Source organism: Rhinolophus sinicus, chromosome 5 (assembly GCF_057876585.1).
Source record: "Rhinolophus sinicus isolate RSI-liver-muscle chromosome 5, RSI-T2T, whole genome shotgun sequence".
In the NCBI taxonomy this organism is placed as follows: Eukaryota; Metazoa; Chordata; class Mammalia; order Chiroptera; family Rhinolophidae; genus Rhinolophus; species Rhinolophus sinicus.
In genome coordinates this window covers 10,806,749-10,829,908 of record NC_142505.1, presented here as the reverse complement: position 1 = coordinate 10,829,908, position 23,160 = coordinate 10,806,749, and the positions used below count along the sequence as shown (strand labels likewise).

Below are 23,160 nucleotides of genomic sequence, written 5' to 3'. Positions count from 1 at the left end.
AATCAGAGGCAGGCCGATTTTTGTGGCTGGCTTCTTTCCCTCCACAGAGCGTCTGAGTGTCATTGTGTATGCAGTTCTTGAATTCTCATTGCTGTAAAACGCTCCACTGTGTGAATGCGCCACAATTAACTTATTGTTTTTACTGTTGATGGATATTTGGGTTGTTTCCAGCTTGGAACCACTGCAAATAATGCTGCTATGAGCATTCTTGTACATGGCTTTTGGTGCATAGTATAGGCAGTTCTGTTGGGTACAGGCCTGGGAGTGGGTTTGCTGGGTCACAGAAGACGTGGACATTTAGCTTTAGTACACAGCCAGACAGTTTTCTAACACAGTGGTACGTCTTCCTTGCTCTTGACATTCAACACCAAACACAGGGTGTGTGACAAATGTGTTCTGGACGAATGCATGGAGCACGAGGAAGCAGGGGGATGGAATGAGAAAGGGCATTGACAAAGAATGTCAGCGTTGTAGGCATGCTGAGTCACAGAGTCACAGGCACTGTGGAGGAGGATGTTATCAGGGAGGTAAATCGCCACATCTGAGATAATCAGGGTAAAGTGGTCTGAATGATAGAACTCCAGAGCTGGAAGGAGTCAGCAGACACCAGGAGTTAGTAAAGAAAGGGAAGTTGATTTTTCTAGGCAGAATCCTGTGAGGGCCAGGGGGAGTCGCTGCAGAGCTGGGGTGCACGCTCAGCGCCGTGGGTCCAGCACTCAGTTTTATCTGCTTACCCCAGGTGGTCATTCTCGGAGTAGTGACTGCTCACGTTCAGTTCGGGTGACAGAAGTGGTAGTTGTTCATTTACAAAGGGAGTTGCTACACTCACCGTCTGGGAGCCCCCTTAGCTGAGCAGAGTATCACGTGAACAGCATGGTTGCGAGCTTGGGAGTCAGGCTTCAGAACGTAGAGTTTTGACTCTGGTTTTACGTGACACTTCATGTGGCTGGGCCAGTTTCTGGAGCAGCTTTTCGCAAGTATGTCCCAAGAGTCCTCTGACCTGATTCCTCTGAAAAAGAGTTCTGCATCCAGGAAACCTGGGAAAAACTGGGCACTCTCCTTCTGTCTCAGAAAACCTCAGTGCATATTAACCTCAAAGCCTCTGACAAGTTCTACTGCAAAAAACAAAAATCTGTTTAACTATGCTCAGTGTCCTCACACTTGACCAACAGAATCCCTGCCTTTTAAATTCTTTTTATATATAACAGATACATTCTGCAGAACACCACGAAACCCTTTGAAAACTCTTAAAGAAATCGCTCTGTTCCATTCTCTAGCAGTGTTTTTCAAACTACACTCCTTAGTGGATATTAGTGAAAAAAAAGTTAGTGATTTGAGACCACCATTAAAAAACAATTAAAATGGAATAGAAGAGAACAAAATCAGAGTGTACCACATGTAATAATGGTTTATAAAGCTTTTAGTACATTTATACACACACGTTTGTGTAAAGAGTCACCACACAGAATGTACGCGTTAGGTGGTCACAGTCAAGGGAGGACAACGTGGTTTCCCCAAACACCTGCACAAAGCACTGAGAAGTCTGGAGCGTCCCACTGCCTCTTCTCACTCCTCATCCAGTGCTCAGACTGTACCCTCCCGGCCCCCTGTGCACACACACGCTGCAGTTCTCAGCGCTGCCTCCTGCCTCCGCTCTTTAACAATGTCTTCCTCCACCGCGAGCTCCTGCTCTGGCAAATACACTTTGATTTGCTGAACTGCTTACTGACCATCCTCCGTCAGGAAAGTCACTTCAACGCCTTGATCCTTAGTTTCCTCAGGTGTAAATGGTAATAATAAATTTGTTCTCTGAGGATCGTTTATGATGATGACATGAAATGACCTACAGAAAGCACATGGATCATAATAAGGACTGCAAAATACTTCCCTTAGATCTGTCCCTCCTGCCCACACTTTAAGGAGACTCTCTGGGTCTTTGCTCTGCTTAAGAAGCACTATTATCGGTGACAACTTCAAAGTATTCTGCAGCAGGGAACTCCTGGGAAGAGGCCAGTTTCTGACCGTGAACACTGATTCTTGTTAGTTTCAATCTCGGAGGGTCATATGTCACCAGGTTCCAGGTTCTCTCAGGGTGCTCTCCCGCTGACTCTGCCTACAGGCTCTTAAGAATCCTGAGATCCAAACCTTGGGTTGCTTAGGGACACAAGTTTCAAAGAGGTCCAGGCACTGGTTGAAGGTCACTCAGCTGTTAACAGAGGAACCAGCCCCCAATTCCTGGGCTATGGACTCCATGCCCAATCCTTTCTTCAAGGAGCGTGCAGACCCTTAGGTCCTGCTAACACTGTGCCATAGCGCACCTGTAGATGACGCAGGGGACACAAGGCACTGTCTATGCATCCATAGTGGACGGATCTGTAACAGTCACTTACTCCAGCTATTATAACTTAAACACTGATTAGTTCTCAAGGAGAAAAACTGTTCATGTGTTCAACAGATTTTCCTTCCAAACTGCCCTTGGGTACTGAGCCCTAAGGAGACTAGGAGATGCCAGTAAAAGAGACTTGTTTTCCTGCGAGTTTGCCTCGTGCTCACAGAGCACCCGCACACCTTGGAGGTGGGATCTGGGTAATGCGCACAGGCCCTGCCTGGCGCCCCGTGCCTCCTGCCTCCGTGGCGGGCGGGACGGTTCCTTCCTAGCACCTGGGTCTCTGCTTCAGGCGGCTGTGGCTGCCGGAGCCCCGGGCAGGGCTTTTATTGTGAAAGGAGCTCCCCCCTCCCGCGCTTTCGGGGAAGTGGGGAGGCAGGGCCGGGAGCAGCCGGCAGGGACTTTGCAAACTGTGCAAACGTCCCTAGCTGATCTCGGAGGCTCGCGGCTGCGGGAGGGCCCCCGCAGACCTACAGACCCCTCGTGCATTCGCCCAGACCTCCTCTAACAACTCCATCCGCAGAGCACCCCGCGCGCATCGCACGCCCGGGAGTTGTCGCAGGGCCACTTTGCCGCTGAGAAGCTGTAGACTTTCGGTCCGAGAAACCCGCGTCCAGGGAAGCCAGGCGAGCCACGGCTCCAGAGGCGGCCCGGGGGCAGCGGGATGAGCTGGTGAGCCGGTTGAGCGCGCCAAGCAGCGGGTCCAGCCACCACGGGGGACATGGTAGGAATCCCGGGAGGGGGCAGCGCGGGCCGAAGGGAAGGGTGGACACCCCGACAGGTGGCCGCAGGCAGCGCTCACAAGCTGCGGGCACGCAGAGCTTGCGCGGTTTCCGGGGTCCAGAATTGTTCCCCGAAGGTTGCATGGGGGCGGTGGCAGCTTTCATTTGTGCACCTAGGACAGGGGGTGGGGGAGGTGGGAGGGCAGGACAGTCAGCTTTCCTGCTTCCCGTGGTGGGGATGAGCGTTATTAAGGGGCTTTCATTACGGATCCGCACGCCCTGGCTGGACCGTAACCTACTAGCAGCGCTGTACAAACTTCATCAATCCATAGCCCTGGGAGAGGAGAGAATTCTGTGGGGCACCCACGGCGGCCTCAGATGAGTGAGATAGATGCCTTTGAAATGACTTTATTCTACTGAAAAATGCATGTGAATTTGGTATTGTCTCCTATAGCTTAGCCATGTTTGAATATTAAACAAGGAGTGCCTTACATTTATTACCATAGAATTAAATTGGCTCTGGTAAGGTTCCAACGCCCAGCTCCCAGGTGCCCCATCTTCCTCCGCCTCCCAGGACCTCAGGGCGGGTGTGGGAACGCTGGTTGGCCTGGGATGTCATTTGTGAAGCCGGGGACCTTGTGAAGGTCGCTCTTCCATTGATAGAGCTCACAGACACCAATAAGCGGGATAGATAGACCCTCTGAGAATGTGACCAGGCAGCTTAGCTTCAGCTCACGTGTAGCCTCAGGAAAGGGGCTTCCCCCTGGGGTTGGCAGCTGATCTGCTCTGTTCCAGGTAGAAGGTACCTGCAGCCCCCACGCACCTGCTCCTGCAGTTCACTGACCTGCCCTGTGGGCGGGTGTCAGCCATTTTGATGACTTTGAACTCTAAAAGAACCCAGGGGGCCTCCTGTTGGCTTCTATGACCTACTCCCGCACCCCAAACTCAGACAAGGCCAAATGGAGCTCACCAGAGATACTTCTCCGGGAATTTAGCTGCGGGCCTGGAGTTTAGAAGGGTGTTTAGAGATTCTGCATAGGATGGAGGTCTCTGGGAAAACAGCTCCTTCTGTGCACCTGAGGCTGAGGGCTGGTCAGCAGGAGCTGGGGGCGCAGGGAAGGGTACTATGGGGCAGTGTGTGTGTGTGTGTGTGTGTGTGTGTGTGTGTGTGTGCGCGCGCGCGTGTGTGCCACTTTCCACTGCATAACATCCCCTCCCTAATCCTTCTAGGTTTTCTTCGCAAAGCTGCTAAAGAGAAAGAAATAATAGAATCTTAAGGTTGAAAAAGGGGAGTGATCGCAGATACAGGATGTGAAACTGAAAAGTGTAGAGATTTTTTTCCTATACAATTTCCTGTTGAGGGGCAAGAGTGTTGCCAGAAGAGACTGGGGGCCAAGCCATCCCTCGAAAGACCATCCCTGGTGTGCAGGAATCTCAGGCTTCAAAAGTCTATGGCATAACCTCTCAGGCCTCCTGGGGGGGAGGTGGAGTGCAGGAGGGGAGAAGGTACCTGCCTTCTGCTCTGGCAGCTTCAGGCTGTGTGGATGTGTTTGCTCCACTGCCAATGTGGGCTTCCTGTTCCCGTGAGCCAGCAGTCTCCTGGCTTCTCCTCCTCAGCTCTGGGGTTGTGTTAGGAAGACGACGTGAGTCAGGATTTCACTGCATCAGGCTCCACTTGCCAGAGATAGAGGCCTTCTGGGTAACCCCTGGCCGCAGAATAGCCTTGGAGATGGGAACGTTTCCTTTGCTTAGCCTTCTGAATGAAGGGTCCTGTGCTCCTGTGGTCCAGAGGCCTGGGGTCCAAGGAGCAGCCTGACACTGGCTGGAACCAGCAAAGGAAGAGGCAGGGGACTGGGAATCCTCCTCTTCCTTGGGGGAACTTCAGTTTCCTCTGCTATAAAATGAAAGATTGGATTAGACGTCCTTTGAGGCTCCATCTAGCTCCAAAAACGGGTGATATGTGAATAATTTTGAGGTTGGACCTCCTCCCTGGTCTTGACCTCTTCTTAGCACGGGCAACTTAGAGCGTGTGAGGAAGAAGTGGTTCTCAGCCCTGGCTCTGACTGTTCCCCAGGCCGAATCCAGAGTGGGACCCAGGCCAAGGGACTGTTTGAAGGCTCCTGAGTGATGCCAGCATACAGCCAGGACTGAGGACCACGGGACTGGAAAGCTGAGGGAACAGGGAAGGCTGGGGCTCACAGCTGCACTTCCCCAAATATCCCTGCCACTCCTTCATCTCGAGTCTTAAAATAGAAGGTTTTGGTGAAAGTCACCTGGGAAATAATACATGCTACAAGCCCATCTTGGGAAATGCTTCCGTAGAGAAACCTTTTTAAACTCATTAAACCTGAGATGTCAGGTTCCCCAGCTTGTTTGAAGATGGAAGCCTTTATCCAGTAATTCCTCAACACCATCATATTACGGATCCAATGTACATAAGATGGGAAAGCCTGGGTTAGAAATATAAAGCTACAAGTCTGGAATTCTTAAATGTCTTTTTGAAAAAGTAAACACTGAGCTGCAGGACCTATGAGGGCATTTTTGATCATCCTGAAGGGGTGTGGGCCTCTGCCATGGCTTGGTGTGCAAATTTCTAAAGCTAAGATTGGGACACTTGCCACCTTTCCTTACAATAATAATTGATATACGCCAGAGACTCTGAGCTTGGATGAAAACTATTGGTAGAAGTTAAGACTATTACTGGCAAATTAAAAATAAAAGTTTTCTTCCTGATTCTTGGGGGGTAAATGTGTGTGTGTGTGTGTGTGTGTGTGTGTGTGTGTGTGTGTGTATATGGCAGCCATACTGCCAACTTCTACGGTAACCATAGTTATCATTGTATTGTATTTCCGACTCTCTGGATATTATTTTAAAGTGTTCAAATTATACGAAACATGCAGTTTTACAGCTTGTTTTGCTTCACTTTTTATCAAAGAATGTTTCCATGTCGACATCTCTAGAAAAAAATCTTTATAACCATACTTTTAATGCTCAGAACCAGGATTTTGATAATTGTCTCCCTGCTTGTGGACTTGAGCTCGTTTCGACGTTGAGGCTGTTTTCAATGGCGTGTGGCCAGCTTCTGATTATCCACGGACATGGGGATCTGAGTGCCCGGCTAAGTGGAAATCAGACAAGCTCACAAGAACAAATTGCTTCAGGCTCTTCATCAAAGATTTTACTGCAGCCACCCTTGAGGGCCCAGAGTGTGGGTGTGGGAGGTGTGTCTGTGCTTTAGGCATGACATCAGGCCGGCACCCTGCGGGGAAAGGGGGTCCCAGGAGAGCCCACGCATGGGTCAGTTCTCCTGGGAAGAAACAAGAGCTAAATCCCTGGATTGTAGCTCAGAGGGGAGTCTCCAGGTGAAGGAGCCAAGGACAGAGAAGGAATGTGTCCTCCAGGTCACTCAGAACTGGCCTTGAGCCTGGATCTCCTGGTTCTCCCCGCTGCCCCCCACCATGCAGGCCCCACCACAGACACAGTGGCCTCTTCATATGTTTGAGGCGTTTGATACAGCTGGCGGTGGTGGAGCAAAGGCACAGGGTGTGAAACCAGAAGGAGGTTTGTGCCAGACGAGGCTCGCGTGTGACTCTGAGACAGCACTCCGGTACTCCAGGCTCCTTATCTGTAAAACGGGGTATTAATAATGGGTTGTTACGCGGAGCGAATGGGATCACTGAGGTGGAAACACTTGGGGCCCCAAAGGAGCTATCAGAATGTGGGTTTTACAGAGGACCCACAAAAACAGGCTTTCTTTGTCAGCAAACAGTAAGGAAGTCACCGATGCATTTCATTCAATTCCAGTCAAGCGGATGCTTCTGGGACTCTTCTCTTAATATCGGTCCAGTGTAAATAGATTCTATTCTAGTTTTCTTGCTCCTTTAAAACTCTCTTCTCACCAGGCAGGAAATACCCAGTCTGTGGGAGATGTTAGCCTAGTCTTTGTTCCCGGGGCCTCCTTGTCGGATGGGGAGGCAGCCCCCACTTAGCCACGGGCCCTGAGGTCTAACGCTGGGGTAACCAGCAAATCGCCCTGCCGAAGGTCTGGGTGAGTCCCTTAGGAACTTAAACTGGTTTTGGAATCAGAACTGGGAATTGAGGCATCCAGCTCTGGAGCCTGCCGGGAATTTGATACCCTCTCTCTTGTGGTCACCCCCGTCACCGTGCAGCTCCTGCTGCACATATGAGTCAGGGTGTCCACAGGGCTGGCTGGGAGCAGACGGTTTTAAATAATCCACTGGCCCCCACCAGAGCAAGCAGGGGTTGGTCTGAAAATAGTGGGTTGGAAGGGGTCAGGGTCTGTCTCGCAGATGAGTTCCTCAAGCCATTTCAGGGGCCAGTGAGAGAAATGTGCTTCAGATGGGCCTCAGTTTTGCTGACAACCCCCTGAGGAAAGGCCTGGGAAGCCTAACCCTCCCTTTCCACCAATGTAGGTACCAACGTAGAAGCGGAGTGCACCAGGTTTCCTGGAGGCCCTGGGTGCTGTGAGCGGCCTGCAGAGTCTTTGTTTGGATCGCTTCTTGATGTGACTGCTTAAATTTTTCCGTCTGGGGCATCTGGAGTACAATCCTGTATCGTCTGCATGTGTCTACGTGGGCTTGCTCTAAAGGGCCACCTGGCCTGAGAGTGAGGATGGATCAGTCGTTTGTGGGTCATCCCCAGGCTTCCCTCCTCTGTGTGAACCCCTTGGTCCCCCCACAAACACAGACACATATTCTTGGAAGTGGCCTGGTCGTGTTCCCAAGGGTCTGGTCTGGTAGCTCCAGAACTGTTCGCTGAGAGGAAGCTGGAAGGTGCTTTGAGGTAGCTGGTGAATTCAGGGGTGAAGGGAGGTGAGAGTGAAAGGGAGGATGAGGGAGATGTGGCGATGAGGAAACAGTGGGGGCCTCGTGCTGGTCTCTGGGCCTTGACAGGTTCTGAACAAACACGTATCTTCTTTGGGCAGGACCTGAGTCTTATCCCAGTGCTTTGGAATTCTTTTGGCACATCTACAAGGCCACAGGAGGGGAATTAACAATCTCTGTGTAAGTGTGTATTGGTGCTCCCTCTCTCTCCCCGCTGCCTTGACATTCATCCACACACCCATCCATTCATCCATCCATCCATCCAGAAAACACCTGCTGTAAGCCAGACATTGTGTTAGGGTACAAGATGTAACAATAAATAGAGTGATGCTGCTTGTGTGTGTGCACCTGTGTGGGTGTGTATGTGGGGCAGAGCAGGTAGCAGGTGCTTCCATTGAAACACCAAGAAACGTTCCTTTTCTATGAGCTAAATGCTCTGATGAGGATGCAGATAAGAGCGCCCCCCAGCCCCAGCCTGAGGAGTGAGGGCGCACGGGGAGGCTCTAGGACAGGGAGTGTCTAATAATAGCCTGGACTTTTCAAGTGAAGAAAAGGGAGGCCACTGTGTATCTACTGGAATAGCTGGAAAACAAAACACCCTGACGATGTCCAGTGCTGGCCAGGATGCGGAGCTACTGGAACGCTCAGTGGAAACGCACAGCGATGCAGCCACACTGGAAAGCAGTTTGTCAGTTTCTTCCAAAGTTAGACATACACTTACCACATGCCCAGAGATCCCGTGTATTTACCCAAGAAGAACGAGAACTTATGTCTACACAAAACCCTGGATCCAAATGTTTGTAGTGGCTTTATTTAGAATCCCCCTAAACTGGAAACAACCCAGATGTCCCTCAACGGTAGATTGGATAGAAACATACTATGGTCCATCTATACCGTGGAGTCAGCAACAAAAAGTACTGGTACCTAGAACAACAGGGAGGACTCTCAGAGGCTTTATGCTGAGTGGAAGAGGTCCATCTCCAAGGTTATGTACTGTGTGATTCTGTTGACATGACATTCTGGAAAAGATGAAACTATGGGGATGGAGAACAGGTAATGGTTGCCAGGGGTCAGGGATAGAAAGGTTGTCACTACAAAGGGACAGGGCACGGGAGGTTTTCGGGGTGATGGAACTGTTATATGCTGAGTCTGGTGGTGGTTAAAGGAATCTGTACATATATTCAAAGTCATACAACTGTCCGTTGAGAAATTTAGTTTTGATGGACGCAAATTTAAAAAATAATATAACAACAAGAAGAGGGAAAGGCAGCCCAGCAGAAGGAACAGCATGTACAAAGCCCTGGAGGCAAAAGTTGGATGGGAGGAAGTTGGGGGGAACCTCCTAGAAACGAGGCTCTCGGCAGAGTGGTCTCCCAACCCAGCCAGGAATTTGTATAATTCTGAGGGCAGAGGGGACAATGGGAGGGCTTTTGAGCTTGGAGAGGTGGGATCGTGTTGGAGAACAGTTTTGGGGGTAGGGGAGAGTGCAGGGAGTGGAGTAGAGGGAAGAGTGTCTGGGGAATGATGGTGGTCCTGGTGGACAGCATGGAGGAATGGGCCCTGCAGCTGGCCAGAGGGAGCAGCTGGGAGGCGTATCTGGGCAGGAGAACTCCAGCCCTTGGGAACCTCCGATGGGGAGACTGAGGGTAGGTCAAGAGTGCCTTCCGCTTCTTGTTCAGACTTCTGGGTATACAGGCCTCTCCTTGTATAACTGCCTTCCTCCTCGCTCTTCATCTTCATTTTTATTTATCTTACGTGTCCTTTAATTACACTTAGAAGTAATCATGATATGGAAGCAACTTATTTAAAAATGATGCTAATCATTTTCATTCTATAATTATGTTCTATTCTTAAGATTATTGGTTATATTATTATGTTATGTTCTTACGAGCAATGGTGAAGTTTTGACATTTTCCTCCAATCCTCTGAATTGGTTTTCCCTTTCTAATCATAAAGATAGGCTAGAGATAGTTGCCAATAATAAATGATGGAGATGTTATTGACTCGTATGTCGCCTAAGCCACCTTGCCTGCGATCCCTGGTGCCCTCTGCCAGCCAGCTCAGCTGCACCAGTTCCCGTCCTGGCCCCAGGCCCAGCTGACCGCCACTGCTGGAGGGTGGGTAGGGGCTGCGGTTGCTGCATCTCTTCTAGCCCAGCTCCCCCACCGGCCAGCCTACCATGGGCTTGGGTTTCTGCTAAGTGGCAGTGGGAAGGGGCTGTGTCACATGCTGTTGACTTGTGGGCAGTTTTTGTTTGGCTTTCGAGGGTGTTTGCTTGCAATGAGCAAACAGCCTCTTCCAGAACCATCTGGAGAATTCAAATCCTTCCATCTTGGCTTGGGCAGCAAGTTCGTGGTTCCATGTTTGGGAGCCAAGTCGGGTAGAGATTTTTCCAGAAAGACCATCAGCCAAAAAAACTAGTCAAAGACAGCAGAGGGGATAGGGGATAGCAGAGAGAAAGGGAGAGAAAAAAAGAGAAAAGTCAGAGCCTGCAATGTGTGGACGTGAGATGGGACAGTGAGACTCAGAGACAAAAAGGACCAGCCCGTGGATGTCCCAACACACCTGGGTGTCCTTCCGCCCTGTGGGCACCTGCGCTGGAGCAGACAGGTGCTCCTTGCAGCCTGGCAGCATGCCACTGGAGGGACCTGGCTGTGGGTGGTGCACTAGGCTTGGGGTTCTGAGCGGGGTCTCAGCAGTGTGTTGCCATCCAGCAGAGCAGTGACGTGCTCTGCTGGCCTGGCTGGCAGGGCCTGACTGCTACTACCTCTCTGTGCTTCACGAGCCCCAGGCGTCAGCCCTGTGTCCCTGACGGGAGAGCATTATCCGCGGACAAACTCGGCTTGTCCAGGCTGGCCTTGCCTCTGTCCATGCTGGTTTTGCACCAGTGCTATGAGGTGACTTCCAATGGACCCGGCACCACGGAATTCTCAAGACATTCTGTCACGCACTTACAAAGTTGCTTTAGTACTTTTAAAAGCTTGGTAATATGTTTGTGTGGGAAGGGAAGACCCAAATATAGTCAAACCTTGTAACATCAAAGGGCCATAATTTCAAAAAGTACAGGAGCCACCACCCCCTTCATCCTTTTCCCCAAAGGAGGTGAATGAACTCCGGCCTCAAGGATAATCTGATAGCCCCCAGAGCATCTGCAGATGGTGGGGTCACAGCACCCTGCTCTGAAGCAGGGGTGTTTGTTGGAGTGGAAGGGCCAGAGCTAGGCTCCAGCTGTGCCCAGGCCCGGGTGGGGGCTTTGAGTCACGCTGTCTGGGATGCCTGGGCCCGGTGGTGGTGGAGGCTGCAGCCGGTTTGAGGACGGGAGGCTGGATGGCCAGTGAATGGGCCATTTGGATGTCCATCCTGTGCTTGGAGGACGGTAGGCGGGACACAGAGGCCTCCTTCTCCAGGACAGAGTGGGTCTGTTGTCTGTCCACACAGAGGCTCAGTGTGCACCTCCTGGGGGACCTGGACCCTGGCTCAGGAACTGGCTGTAGGCAGTGGGTGGCCTCCTGGGTATCATGAGCGTTCCCTCCTGGCCGCGCTGCACACCCGGCCATGGTCTGCAGGTCCCGGTCAGAGTCAGCTTGCCGAGCTCTGTCTACCCCCACCCCCAACTACCCCACTTCTGGTGCCCTAGAGATCCTGTTGCAGCTACAAAGATGCTATTGTACTCTTTTCTTTCAAAATGCTTTCTCTTGAAATTCTAGTTAGAATCCCCTCATTTCCCCTTGAGGAGGGGGTGCCACCCTGTTAGTCACTTTGCTACAAGTCAGGAAAGGTTCCTGGCTCCTCATTCACACTCACTCACCTCCCTGGCAATGGCCCAGGGTGACTGGGTTTAAACTGTCATTGTCACAACTCTTAACTTGGTCCAATTTCAAGGCTTGAAGAATTCGGAGGGTGAGTTGTAATCAGAACTGAATTCAAGCCCTGCTTATCACCTTGGGCAAGTCAGTGAACCTTTAACCTCTCAGCCTCAGTTTCCCCATGAATCATACACTATCCATTTGTGGGGTTGTGTGTTTCATGTTATAATGAGCATAAAGCACCTTGTACAACCATCATTGGCACATACCGTGTTTCCCTGAAAATAAGACCTAGCTGGAGAATCAGCTCTAATGCATCTTTTGGAGCAAAAATTAATATAAGATCCAGTCTTACTTTAATATAATATAAGAGTGGGTCTTATAATATAATGCAATATAATATAATATAATATAATTAATATAATATAATATAATATAATATAATATAATATAATATAATATGATATAATAAGACCGGTCTTATATTAGTTTTTGCTCCAAGAGATGCATTAGAGCTGATTGTCCAGCTAGGTCTTATTTTCGGGGAAACACAGTAGTAAGTGCTCAATTAAGGGGGAACTGTGATTACATTGTCCCTAAACAACAAACAAGGCTGGAGAGGCAGCCCTATTAGGATTCTTCAGGAGAGCAGGAGTTGGGGGGTAACGTCGGACCCTAGTTCCCATGCGGAAGGGGTTGTGGAGTGGGCGAATATGTACTGCAAAGGGACTGCCTTTATATCAGCCATGTGGATCCATCCCTGTAATGGTGAACTAGAGAAAGATGGCAGCAAATGGTAGGCGTAGAAGGGTACCTTGTTCAAGGGTTCTCTTTTAAAAAAATTAATTTGTTTTCCAATTACAGTTGATATACAATGTTGTATGAGTTTCCGATGTACAACATAGCGAGAAGACATTTATATACCTTATGAAGTGATCACCCTGATAAGTCTGGTCCTTAAGGGTTCTCGACCCGGAGTTCATGCCTAGAATGCAGGGGAGCCCTAAATCTGGTTGAAGAAAAGCTCCATCTTTCTGTTCACTAATCTCTAACTGAAATGCAGTGTTTCCTCAGTAAAGAATGTAGGCACTAAACACAGTGTTACTTGGCAGGAACTGTGACTTTGTCACCAAGAGGAGTCACAGATACTCCTCTGTGGAAGTAGATGCTCTGACACACAGGCTTTACTCCTCAGGACTTTGAAAGTGCATTTGTTATTAGATGTGCTGCTAGATCTTGTTATTTATTGAGTTAATCAAGAAGCACATGTATGATTTTCTCACACATTTATTTTTTAGAATATTTTGATAACTGTATTTCAATACAGTTGATTGTCTTTGTAACCCTTGTCTTTAACTTTATACGTTTAAAAATGAAACCTTCCTGAGAAGGAGCTATGGCTGCACCACGTGGCCAGAGCACTCTTGGTCACTAAAACTATTCAGAACCTCTGCTTCTGTGTAGATAGTCATCAGTGTGATCTGATCCGGGGCCGTGCCAAGACACTGTCTGCCTAAAAGGGTCTTTCCTCAGCCTCTACTCCAGGGTCATTAAAAAAACCAATCTTCAGGAAACTTCCAGTGTGTGCTACACCCCATGATGGATGTTGGATGATATTTCCTTCTTCTTACTAACAACAACATATATTTGCATTGGGCTTTGTAGCTTTCTTATCCACGGAATCTCATGGAATCCTTGATCCTTCAAATGCTAAGACTGGTATTATCACACCCATGGTGGAGACCAATAAATAGCGTATTTTAGAGACCAGCGATGTGGAGTCATGTGTAAGTCACGCGTTTCATAAATAGGAAGGGCTTCAGGGCAGGCCCTCCACTCACTTACGTGGTGCTCTGTCTACTCAGCCACCCTGCAAATCCTCCCCTTAGACATAGGCTTCTATTCTGATATCCAGTCTCTGGAAATTTTCTGTTAAAAGTAAATATCCTTGGAAATCAGTTTCTTGGATAGAGTGTTGTTACTTTGCGGGTCTGGGTCTCAGGTATGGTGTTTGGGTCGAGGTGAGGGAAGGGCAAGCAGCTGCAGCAGGAAATCCTGGAAGTGGAAAGACCTGGATGAGGGGGGCCCTGGGGAAAGGACGGCCGTGGGGGCCATGAGGGCAGGGGACACAGACAGTGGCGTGTATTGGAGCTGGTGTGGGGGGATTGGGAAGGCCAAAGCTGGGGGGAGATGCCCTGACAGCCAGGGTGAGCTCTGAAGCCCAGCTTGACTCCCTTTTTGTTTTGCTTGGGGAGCCTCCAAAACATGTGGGGTTGAGCCCCTGACATGGAGCAGCATCTACACGAGGGGCCGAGGGTGTCCCCGTTTCTGGAAGCTTCTCTGACAAGACTGCTTGGGACTGGGCTGAGAGGGCATGTGATGGACCAGCAGACATTTTTTTTTTTTGTATCTTGAAAATATAGACCTGTTGCTCTTCTCTGACTCTGAGAAGGTCCCTGTGACACTACCAGGCACGTGCCATTGTCTCTTGTCTTTAGCTGTGACTTTCTCCTTGGTCAGGTAGCGAACCCCTGGAAGGCAGCAGCCCCCCACTCCGCCCAGCACAGTGTGAATGCGGAGGACGTGCCCAATAAGTGTTATCACTGGTTGGTAGCCTCCTGCCTTTTATGTTAAAATCTCTCCGGAGCTGTGCAGTGCGACCTCCTGAGATGATGGAAACCTTCTCTTCGGTGCTATCCACCATGGTAGCCACGACTCACAGGTGGCTGTTGAGTCCTTGAAATGTGGCCACTGCAACCAAGAATGGCAACTTTTAATTTTAATTCATTTAAATGTAAATAGTGGCGTGTGGATGGTGGCTTCCATATTTGGACAGTGCGGCTCTGGTCCAAGAAACAGAAACTGAGTGCTGATGGATCCCAGGCCACGGGTACAAGTGGGTGAAATGGGCAGGTGCGATGAAGAAAAAGTCAGCCTGTGTTTTGTTTTCTCAAGTTTGATTGTACTGCCGTCAATTAAATGTTTCTCTTGTATGAATAACAGTAAACTAAGTGAGATCCCAAAGGCAAAGTGCTCTAGGCCTTACCCTGAAGACGTGGATTGGGATGGGATGGATTGAAGGCCAAGAGTGAGCTGCATTCTTCCATAATTGACTCAGCTTCCCCTCTTGTCATGAGATCGGTCAGAGAAGGGAAAAAGTGTGTCTGGAAGATACAGACTTGCCCCCCTCTCACTCTTCTCTGGGACTGTGTCCTGGCCTCTGAGTGGCCAGAGAGTAGAAATCTCTGGAAGGCTAAAACAGCCCAGAGAGAAACTTGCTTAATTTTTTTTCAGCAGCAATCCCCACTCCTTCCCCACCCCAAACCCATTCCGGGGCCTGAGAGCAAAATGTATGGCTGTTAATACAAAGGCAGCCAGAGAAAATTTCCAACAAATGACAGGGTCTCCAAAATTCCATCTGCCTGTGGTGTTCCCACAGTGGCGCTCTTGTGAGCTGGAACAAAATGGTAATTCAGTTACGGATGTGGAGAGGGCTCCTGGGGCCAGCAGGGTTGCAAGAGCCCCAGCGTATAATCAACGTAGAGACTAGAGCCCAGCAACCAGCAAACGGGGAGGGAGAGGTAAAGACCACAGCGGTTAACTCCCTCCCACCTTGGGAGAAGGCAGGGGGTTCACGGGCCCACCGATAGGGCAGGTTCTCAGCCAGGTTCCAGGCGCCCTACCACGGAGGTAAGCCGTGATGTGGTCAGGAAATTGTGGTCATAGTAGCAGTAACAATACTGATTGAACACACCTCTATGCCAGGCTCTGTTTTGAATGTTCTGCCTACAACACCTCATATAACTCTCACCGTACTTAGTGGAGTGATTTGGTTTTCATGACTGACAAGTCTTTTCCCACCAGAATGTCACCTTCGTCCAGGGAGTGACTTTTGTCTGTTCTGTCTATCTTCTGCCTGGAGCCGTGCTTGGCTCAGGAATATCTACTCAAATGGACAAATGCTGGGCCATCCTCTGAGGGAGGTGCTACCAGTATTCCTATCACCATTGTACAGAGGAGGAAGTTGAGGCCCAAGGTCATGTACAAGGATCCAGTGGAGCTGGAATCAACCTCCAGACAGGCTGGCTCTGAGCCCAGTGTTCACGGGCTGGTGATGGTAGGAGAGCCTGGTGAGCTGCTGCCTTCTCTGGGCCCAGAGAGGAAGCTTAGCAAACAGCTTGGGGACTGAAGAAAGGTCGTGTGAGCAGATCTGTCCTGGGGGCTGGTCTTTCGGTTGGGGACTGAGTGGGGCCCTCTGGGCCCATTTGGACATGGGGTGCTCAGTTCCTTGCTGAGCCTAGGCCGGTGGGCTGGGGGCTGTCCACACTGAGCCTGAGGACCTGTGCCGTCCCTGGAGAACATGCACAAACCCGAGAGGCTGTTTGTCTTTCTGATGACAAGTAGGTTACTCTGTCCCTGGAGCCAAGACCTGGCAGCTGCACGTGCCAAAGGCCTTGTGCAGAAACATACATTCCATGCTCCCTTCCTATGCTGAGCAGTGAGTCAGAGCTGAGGTTGGGGTTTGGGCTGGAATACTGTCCCCTCTGTGGTAGGGCCCTGTGACAGGCTACCCCATGAGCCAGCATTCCTTGCTTGGCACAGGAGAGGCAGAAGTTTTCCTACTGCCCGCTTTCCACCCTCTGCGACCCACACCTTGGGTGACACCTGCAACTCCCTTTAGCAGAGTCACAGGAAGGTAGTTTTGTGTGTGACTGTGTTTGGGGATCAGTAAGGGGGTCTGGGATCAAATTCCTGGGTCCGAGGGTGGGCAGGCCCCGGGCAGGTCCTGCGGTCCCACCGCTGGCCTCTTCTTGCTCAGCAGGGCTCCCTCTTGGCCTGACCTGCTTTTCAAGTGGGAAGTATTAAGTGTGCAGGCTGCTGTTTGAGAGAGAGGGAGGGAGGGAGGGAGAGAGAAAGAGAGAGAGAGAGAGAGAGAGAGAGAGAGAGAGAGAGAGAGAGACAGAGAGAGAGAGAGAGAGAGAGAGAGAGAGAGAGAGAGAGAGATCTGGGATCCACAGAGGTGTGGAGAATCTCCACATTGAAAAACAGCATATTCTTTTCCAAAAATGCACCTCCTGGGGCCTCCCACCCAGGCCGCTCTGACCTTCACTATGCAGACTCTTCCCTCCCCAGCTGTACCTCACATGACTCCACACAGGCAGGAACTCTCCGCCTCTGCCTCGTCCTTCTAGCTGACATTTATTGAGCATCTACTATGAGTCTGGAATCGCTGAACATTTGGCAGTTACTTAATTCGCATACCTACCCTATAAGGCTGTGTCTTAGGTTGGCTTCCCCCAGAAGCAGACCTTTAGACGAGGATTCCAGTGCAAGTAGTTTATTTGGAAGATGTCACCAGAGGACAGCAACGGGGGGGGGGGGGGGGGGAGGGCAGCTGATGCAGAGTGCATGAATGAGCAGGTCACTGATGTGGGCAACGGGCTCCTTCCTGCTGGGGACTTGGGGGAGCCTGTGTAGAACATGTCTCAGGGTTGTCCTGCCACAGGGGTGATGACATGGAGCCTTTACCCACCAATTCCTGTCTGAGGGCTGACCTTGGGTGTATTAACTTCCCAGCAGGCATACTCCAGCATCCAAGGGAAGCCAGCTGGCAGAGAGCCAAGCTGCTTGTGGGAGAGGACATGGGTGGGCCACCAAGAGCACCTACTATTGGTAAGTGTGTCAATTTCCCCCAATTTACAGGTGAGGAAATTGAGACACATTCCACATTAGTGAGTCACTACCAGGCTCCTTATTTAGGGAAAGGAAAAGGAAGAAAAGAGAAGACAAGAAAGAAAATGAGTCATTGTACCTCTTAAGGGTAAGTATCATTTCATGAAACTTTTATTTCAGTTATACACACATGTATTGGGTCAGTATGTCAAATGTATTTCTATGAATATCTGTAAAAAGGAAGTTTGACTGCTGGTAGGACGAGTGACAGCTGTGGCAGTCAGGACCTGTTCAGAAAAAAGGGTCAGTAACTTGCCCAAGGGCACACAGCAAGTAGGTGGTGTTGCTGGGATGTGAACCCAGACCGTCTGACTCCGGAGCCCTTTGCTGAGCTGCCCTCTTGCCGTTGACCACCTCCGAAGTCTTTCACGTCATCCCTGTCACCGCCATGTTGTTCGTCTATATGGGAGGATACTGGTTGTGAGCACAGAAGGAATAGCTGGAAGAACTCAGAATTGAAAAGGTCTCTGCCCAAGAGTTGGTTGGATAAAGAAGGCCCAGCTATTGTGGAATATTCTGGGGACCTCAACCCCAGAACCAGGAGAGACTGAAGGAGAAGAGGCAGGGTGGACACGGGGAGGGGGCAAGACCAGCAAGGTGGGCACGCTCAGAACCAGCTTCTTCAGGGAGGTAATGACGGGCGTCCAGGGTTTGGACCTACAGCCAGTTCCTCAGCCCAGTTTGTTGTTTATTGTAGTTCATTCTTAATGGATGATCATGGCAGCTACCATCTCTCAAACAATGGCTGCATCCCTGCAACTTCCTTGTGAGTTTTACACACATTAACTCATGAAATACTTGCGTCCACCCTAGGGAGTAGGTGCCATGATTGCCACCATTGTAGAAACAAGTGAAGAGCAGGGTCACCTGCCCTGGGCGTTCTCCCCTAATATGGGCCTGAGGTCTCTGCCTTCCTCCTCCTGGGGTGATGGGCACAGCCTTGTGGGGGGCCTTCCTCCCGATGGCTCTTCCTCCCCACTGGTTCACGCCCCCTCTTCATGACCTTTGTGCCAACCGGGAGTTTGCTGGTACCACCTGACACCACTTCTGTGGTCATTCCTGGTGCTGACTTGGTCTCCGTGGCTATTGATGACGCCCAGATTTGGGTGGGGACAGTGTCAGCTTTCTTAGGATGCGGAGGGTGGGAACAAACCTCTTTGGTTTCTTGCCAGGTCCTGACTGTCACCACTATGTCATTTAACCCATTGTTTTTCAAACTTTCATCTCTCAAGATGCCTGGGAATATGTGGCATTGTGACCTGATATGTGTGTGTGTAACTGAAATAAAAGTTTCATGAAATGATACTCCCCTGTCTAAGGTACAAAGACTCATGTTTTCTTTCTCTCTTCTCTTCTGATAGTGGTGCAGACACTACTAATGGGTGTCAATCTACAGGGTGACCATCTGATTGAACTCCCCCCGCATTTTAATGGAGCCATCCCTCTTCTTGAACTTGGTTCATGTTCCCAGGAAGGAAGCCGGTTTGGAAGCTAGTGTGCTCGTTGTTGCATTTTCAGATCACCACATCTCCTGCCAACATATGCTCCACGTTCTGGACCAAGCTGGCACATACTGGTGCTTCTCCACAGGCCAGCACTCTCCACACCCAGCAAACCCCAGGGCGAAGGTGCTCAGGAGCTCTGTCCTGGACCAGCTGTCAGCCCCAAGGCCACCCCCCCACTGTTCTGCCTGAGGTGGGGTGCAGGGGAGGAAATGTCCATTGGCTGCCTCCCCCGACTGCCCGCCCTGACGTGGACACTCAGATGCCCGGGGTGGGTATGCCAGACATGGCCCTCTTGGAACCCTTGCTGCTCAGGGACAGTAAGACATCTTAAAGGAGGCCATATGGCCAGTCTCTGCAGCGGCCAGGGTAGGGGGTGTATTAGTTTCCTCTTGTTGCTGTTACAAATTACCGCGAACTTGGTGGCTTAAAACGACACACATTTTTTCTCTTACAGTTCTGTCCAGAGTCCGGAATCAGTGTCACTGGTTTCTTCTGGAGGCTCTAGGGAGAATCCGTTGCCTTGCCTTTTCCATCTTCTCGTAACCACCTGTACTTCTCGGCTTGTGGCCCGTTCCCCATCTCCAGATGGCATCACTTCAGTCTCTGCTTCTGTCATCCCACTGCCTTCTCCTCTTCTGTAGTCAAATCTCCCTCTGCCTCCCTCTTCTAGGGACACTTGTCATCATAATTGGGGCCTCCCAAGTAACCCAGGATCATCTCCTCAGCTTGATACCCTTAATTTAATCACATTGGCAAAGTTCCTTCTTCCACACAGTAACTTTCACAGGTCCCAAGGGTTGGGATCTGGAGTTCTCTGAGAGCCATTATTCAGTTGACCACTGGAATCCTTCAGCCTCTGCTCTGAGGACCATGAGTTGTTTCCTGTCATCAGCTGCCTAGTCCTGTGAGGCGGTCAGGCTAGGGCTGTATGCTCCTAGGGGTCCAGTGAGACCAATGTGACCTTCCAGTGCTTTCCTACTCCCATCTACCAAAACGAGGCAAATCAAGTTATTAGGTATGTAACAAATAACTGTTGTGTTCTACCACTTCCAGAGTCAGGTTTGCAGCTCTTCAATCGAGTTCCTCTTTGGGTCTTTGGCAGCACAGGGAGCCACAGAATCTCAGAAGTGGAAGGAACTGAGAGATTGTATAAATCAGGGGTCTCAAACTGGTGCCCCCTGGGCCAAATCATCCAGATTCTCCAGGCTTGGCCCTTGATACTAGAGAGAGAGAGAGAGAGAGAGAGAGAGAGAGAGAGAGAGAGAGAGAGAGAGAGAGATAAAGGAATCTAGGAAGTCTTCTCTCAAGACAATCGCCGTGCCTACAAGTGCGTGCATTTCCACATAATTCTGTTTCACACATCAGAAGGTGGACGTTACCTTTGTCTAACTCTGTCACTTTCCCTGTGACACTCCCAGGTAGATGGATAAGATGAAGCTCGGGTTCTCAGGAATGAATACAGGCAAAGCACATTAGTACTTTGTAAATACTGTCCTGTGTACCTTCATTGTTGTAGAGTGCTACGCGCAGGAGATTAACCGTATAATCGTCCAACAAATGGCTGAAGTTATGGACAACGTAGGATGGGGGGCGCGTGGAGGACCCTGAAGACTAATTTCTCCTACTTGCTTGTTTTGCTTTTTAAAGTCTTGCCCTGGGCCCATTTCCTGAACTAAAATTTACATTTTCTTGAAGACAGGGAAAACCTCGTTCTTTTGGACCCCCATGCACTGGTGGGGTACCCAAGGCACTGGTGTGGTGCCTGCCATAGTAGGGAGATGGAGTGCAGTTCACGTTCTCCTGCCAGGAGGGCTGTCTCCTTCGCTCTTCTTCCCCTTTCCATCTCTGCCCCTCCCCTGTCCAGCTGATGCACCATTCCAGATGCCCCAGTGTTGGGAACGCCCAGCGCCAGACCTCTGTCTAACCAGGGCTCTGGCATTGAGCACTTATCCAGAGAGCCCTCCCTGGGTCATGTGCTGGATGAAGTTCCATGCATGACACAGAGGAGAGGAGCGTAACCCTTCCAGGTCTTTTTCTGGGTGGAACTTGGTGATACACAGTCCGGGATAAAGGACCATTCCTTCTATCACTGGATGCAACTTAATCCAAACAGCATGTGGTCACATCCAGCCTGAAATGGGTTTGGCCCAGAAGCAGACCAGGGCAGTAGGCCAGCACAGAGGAAAAGGAGCCAGAAGTTATGAAATATTGGTTTGTGCTCAGTACGCTCCCACAACCGTCACCAAGGACGTGGACAGGGATGCAGCCCTTGCCCATTTATTCAGACACAAAGCTGAGATGGGGCAAAGGCTGACTGACGTCATTGTTTTCAAAAGAAGAGAACTGAGATTCAAGGTAGGGGGCTTCAGCTACCGATTCCAGGAACACCTAACTGCCAGGAGCCTCAGTGAGAATTAGAGGAGGAGAGGAAGGTAAGAGTGAAGGTGTGGACAGGTAATTAGAGCCCTGGACGCTCGGGCAACAGTACCTTTTCTGTTTATGTGGCCAATGAGGGCAGTCAAGCTTGCTTTAGAGAAAGAATTTCTGAGGCTCCCTGCCAGCTGGTTCCTTGGCCCGCTCCTCTTTCTTGCAGGCTCTGAGGACATGACTGGCTGCCTCTCTCCTCAAACACCCTCTCTCCCACCTACGTTGTGTCTTGTCAAGGTCTCCTCTGTGTGTGGGGCAAGCTCCCTGGTCTCCTTTTCTATGGTCACACACACCCTCCTTTCCTCTCTGGATTCTTCTTGTTACTAGAAACTACACAACATAGAAACTTCGTTGACTAGAAAGCTGGTGTTGATCATCTAGTATCCTTCCACGTATGAGTGGAGCTAGGGTAGGTCTGTCCTCAGCCCTCCTCTCCCAGAACCCCCTGTAGATGGTCCAGCGAGCTTCTCAAGACTGATGGTGTCAGAGGCTGAGTGTGCTCCTAGAATTTTCCAGCTCCGTGGTTTTTTTTATTGAGACAAAACACTCAGCGTCTGTTCTAAGGTGGGAGGAAATTGGGTGGTGTATCAATTGCTTTCTGAAGGGATTGTCAAGGGGAATCTTGATCTAGACTTAATGTTTGCCTAATGTGCTCTATTAGCATCTAACTCCCACACGTTGGAGCTCCACTGTGCTGTAATTTTTATGCCTGCCTTTTTTTGTGTTTATAGTTGTATTGGTCCAAGTGATCTGGTGCTGTTTATCCTTTAATATAGCATATCTCAAATACTCTGTGGATTGTTGGGGTTCCCAGGACCTATGTCCCAGTTTAGAGCTGTGCTGTTCAACATGGTAGCCACCAGCCACATATTGAAAGGTGGCTAGTCTGAACGGAGATGTGCCATAGGTGTGAAATCCGCTTTGGATTTCAAAGATTTACTACCAAAAATGTAAACTATCTAATTAATGATTTTTATATTGATAACCTGTTGAAATGAGAATGTTTTGCATATATTTGGCTAAATAAAAATATTATTAAAATCAATTTCACCTGGATTTCCCCCCTTTTTTAAGGAGGGCGCAGCTCACTGGCCCCTGCAGAGATGGAACTGGCAACCTTGGTATTATTAGCACCGCGATCTAACCAGCTGAGTGAATCAGCTACCCCAGTTCTTTTATTCTTGAAAGTCATGCTCAACAATTCCCACATACCTTGTTTTCTAACCCTATTCTCTGATTTTCATCTCTGAACATTTGGGAACTATAGAGGTTCATTAGACCCCAATTTTCTTATTCAAATGTACCTGGACTCCATTTGATCCATATATTTCTGAGAGGAGTCTCTAGGCCGTTGACCTCAATCTTAGTAACTCTACTGATTTACACAAGAAAATATGTACTTTGTTTGGTTGCATAACCCTATCAAATTATCTTTAGCACACTCGGGGTAAGTGTGCATTTAAAAAAAAAACCACATAGATGCTCATAATCAAACTCAAATTACTCCCTGCCCAAGACATCTTGTGTGTGGAGGAGGCAGACTATGTGTGGGTCAGTCTCCAGAGTGGGGCTCAGGCACCTCAGCGGGCACACCACACAATCCACTGGGTTACGGTACGAACATATTAGAGCTTCTATTCACATGTATTTTACCTAATCCTTTTATGATTTTTAAATGTTTTGTTCATGTTTTATGATAAACATAGCAATGCAGCACTCCCTGCTTATGGTTGTAAA

The 23,160-nt window shown here is 49.7% G+C and overlaps 1 protein-coding gene across 7 annotated transcripts in view; it reads left to right on the top strand.

Moving 5' to 3' along the window:
* GASK1A (golgi associated kinase 1A) overlaps positions 1-23,160 on the top strand; it is a 49,681-nt gene that overhangs the window by 1,039 nt on the left and 25,482 nt on the right. Inside the window, exon 1 of one of the 7 annotated variants that reach the window (XM_019727506.3) lies at positions 2,742-3,058. The exons of 5 other annotated variants lie outside the window; for them this stretch is intronic. Coding sequence is in view for 1 of the 2 variants with exons in the window: in XM_019727504.3 (XP_019583063.3) it covers positions 3,108-3,110 (3 nt within the window). In the remaining variant the exon portion in view is untranslated. Of the gene's footprint in view, positions 1-2,741; positions 3,111-23,160 lie in introns of those variants that run through there. One more of the 7 variants, XM_019727504.3, reaches the window with a different exon arrangement.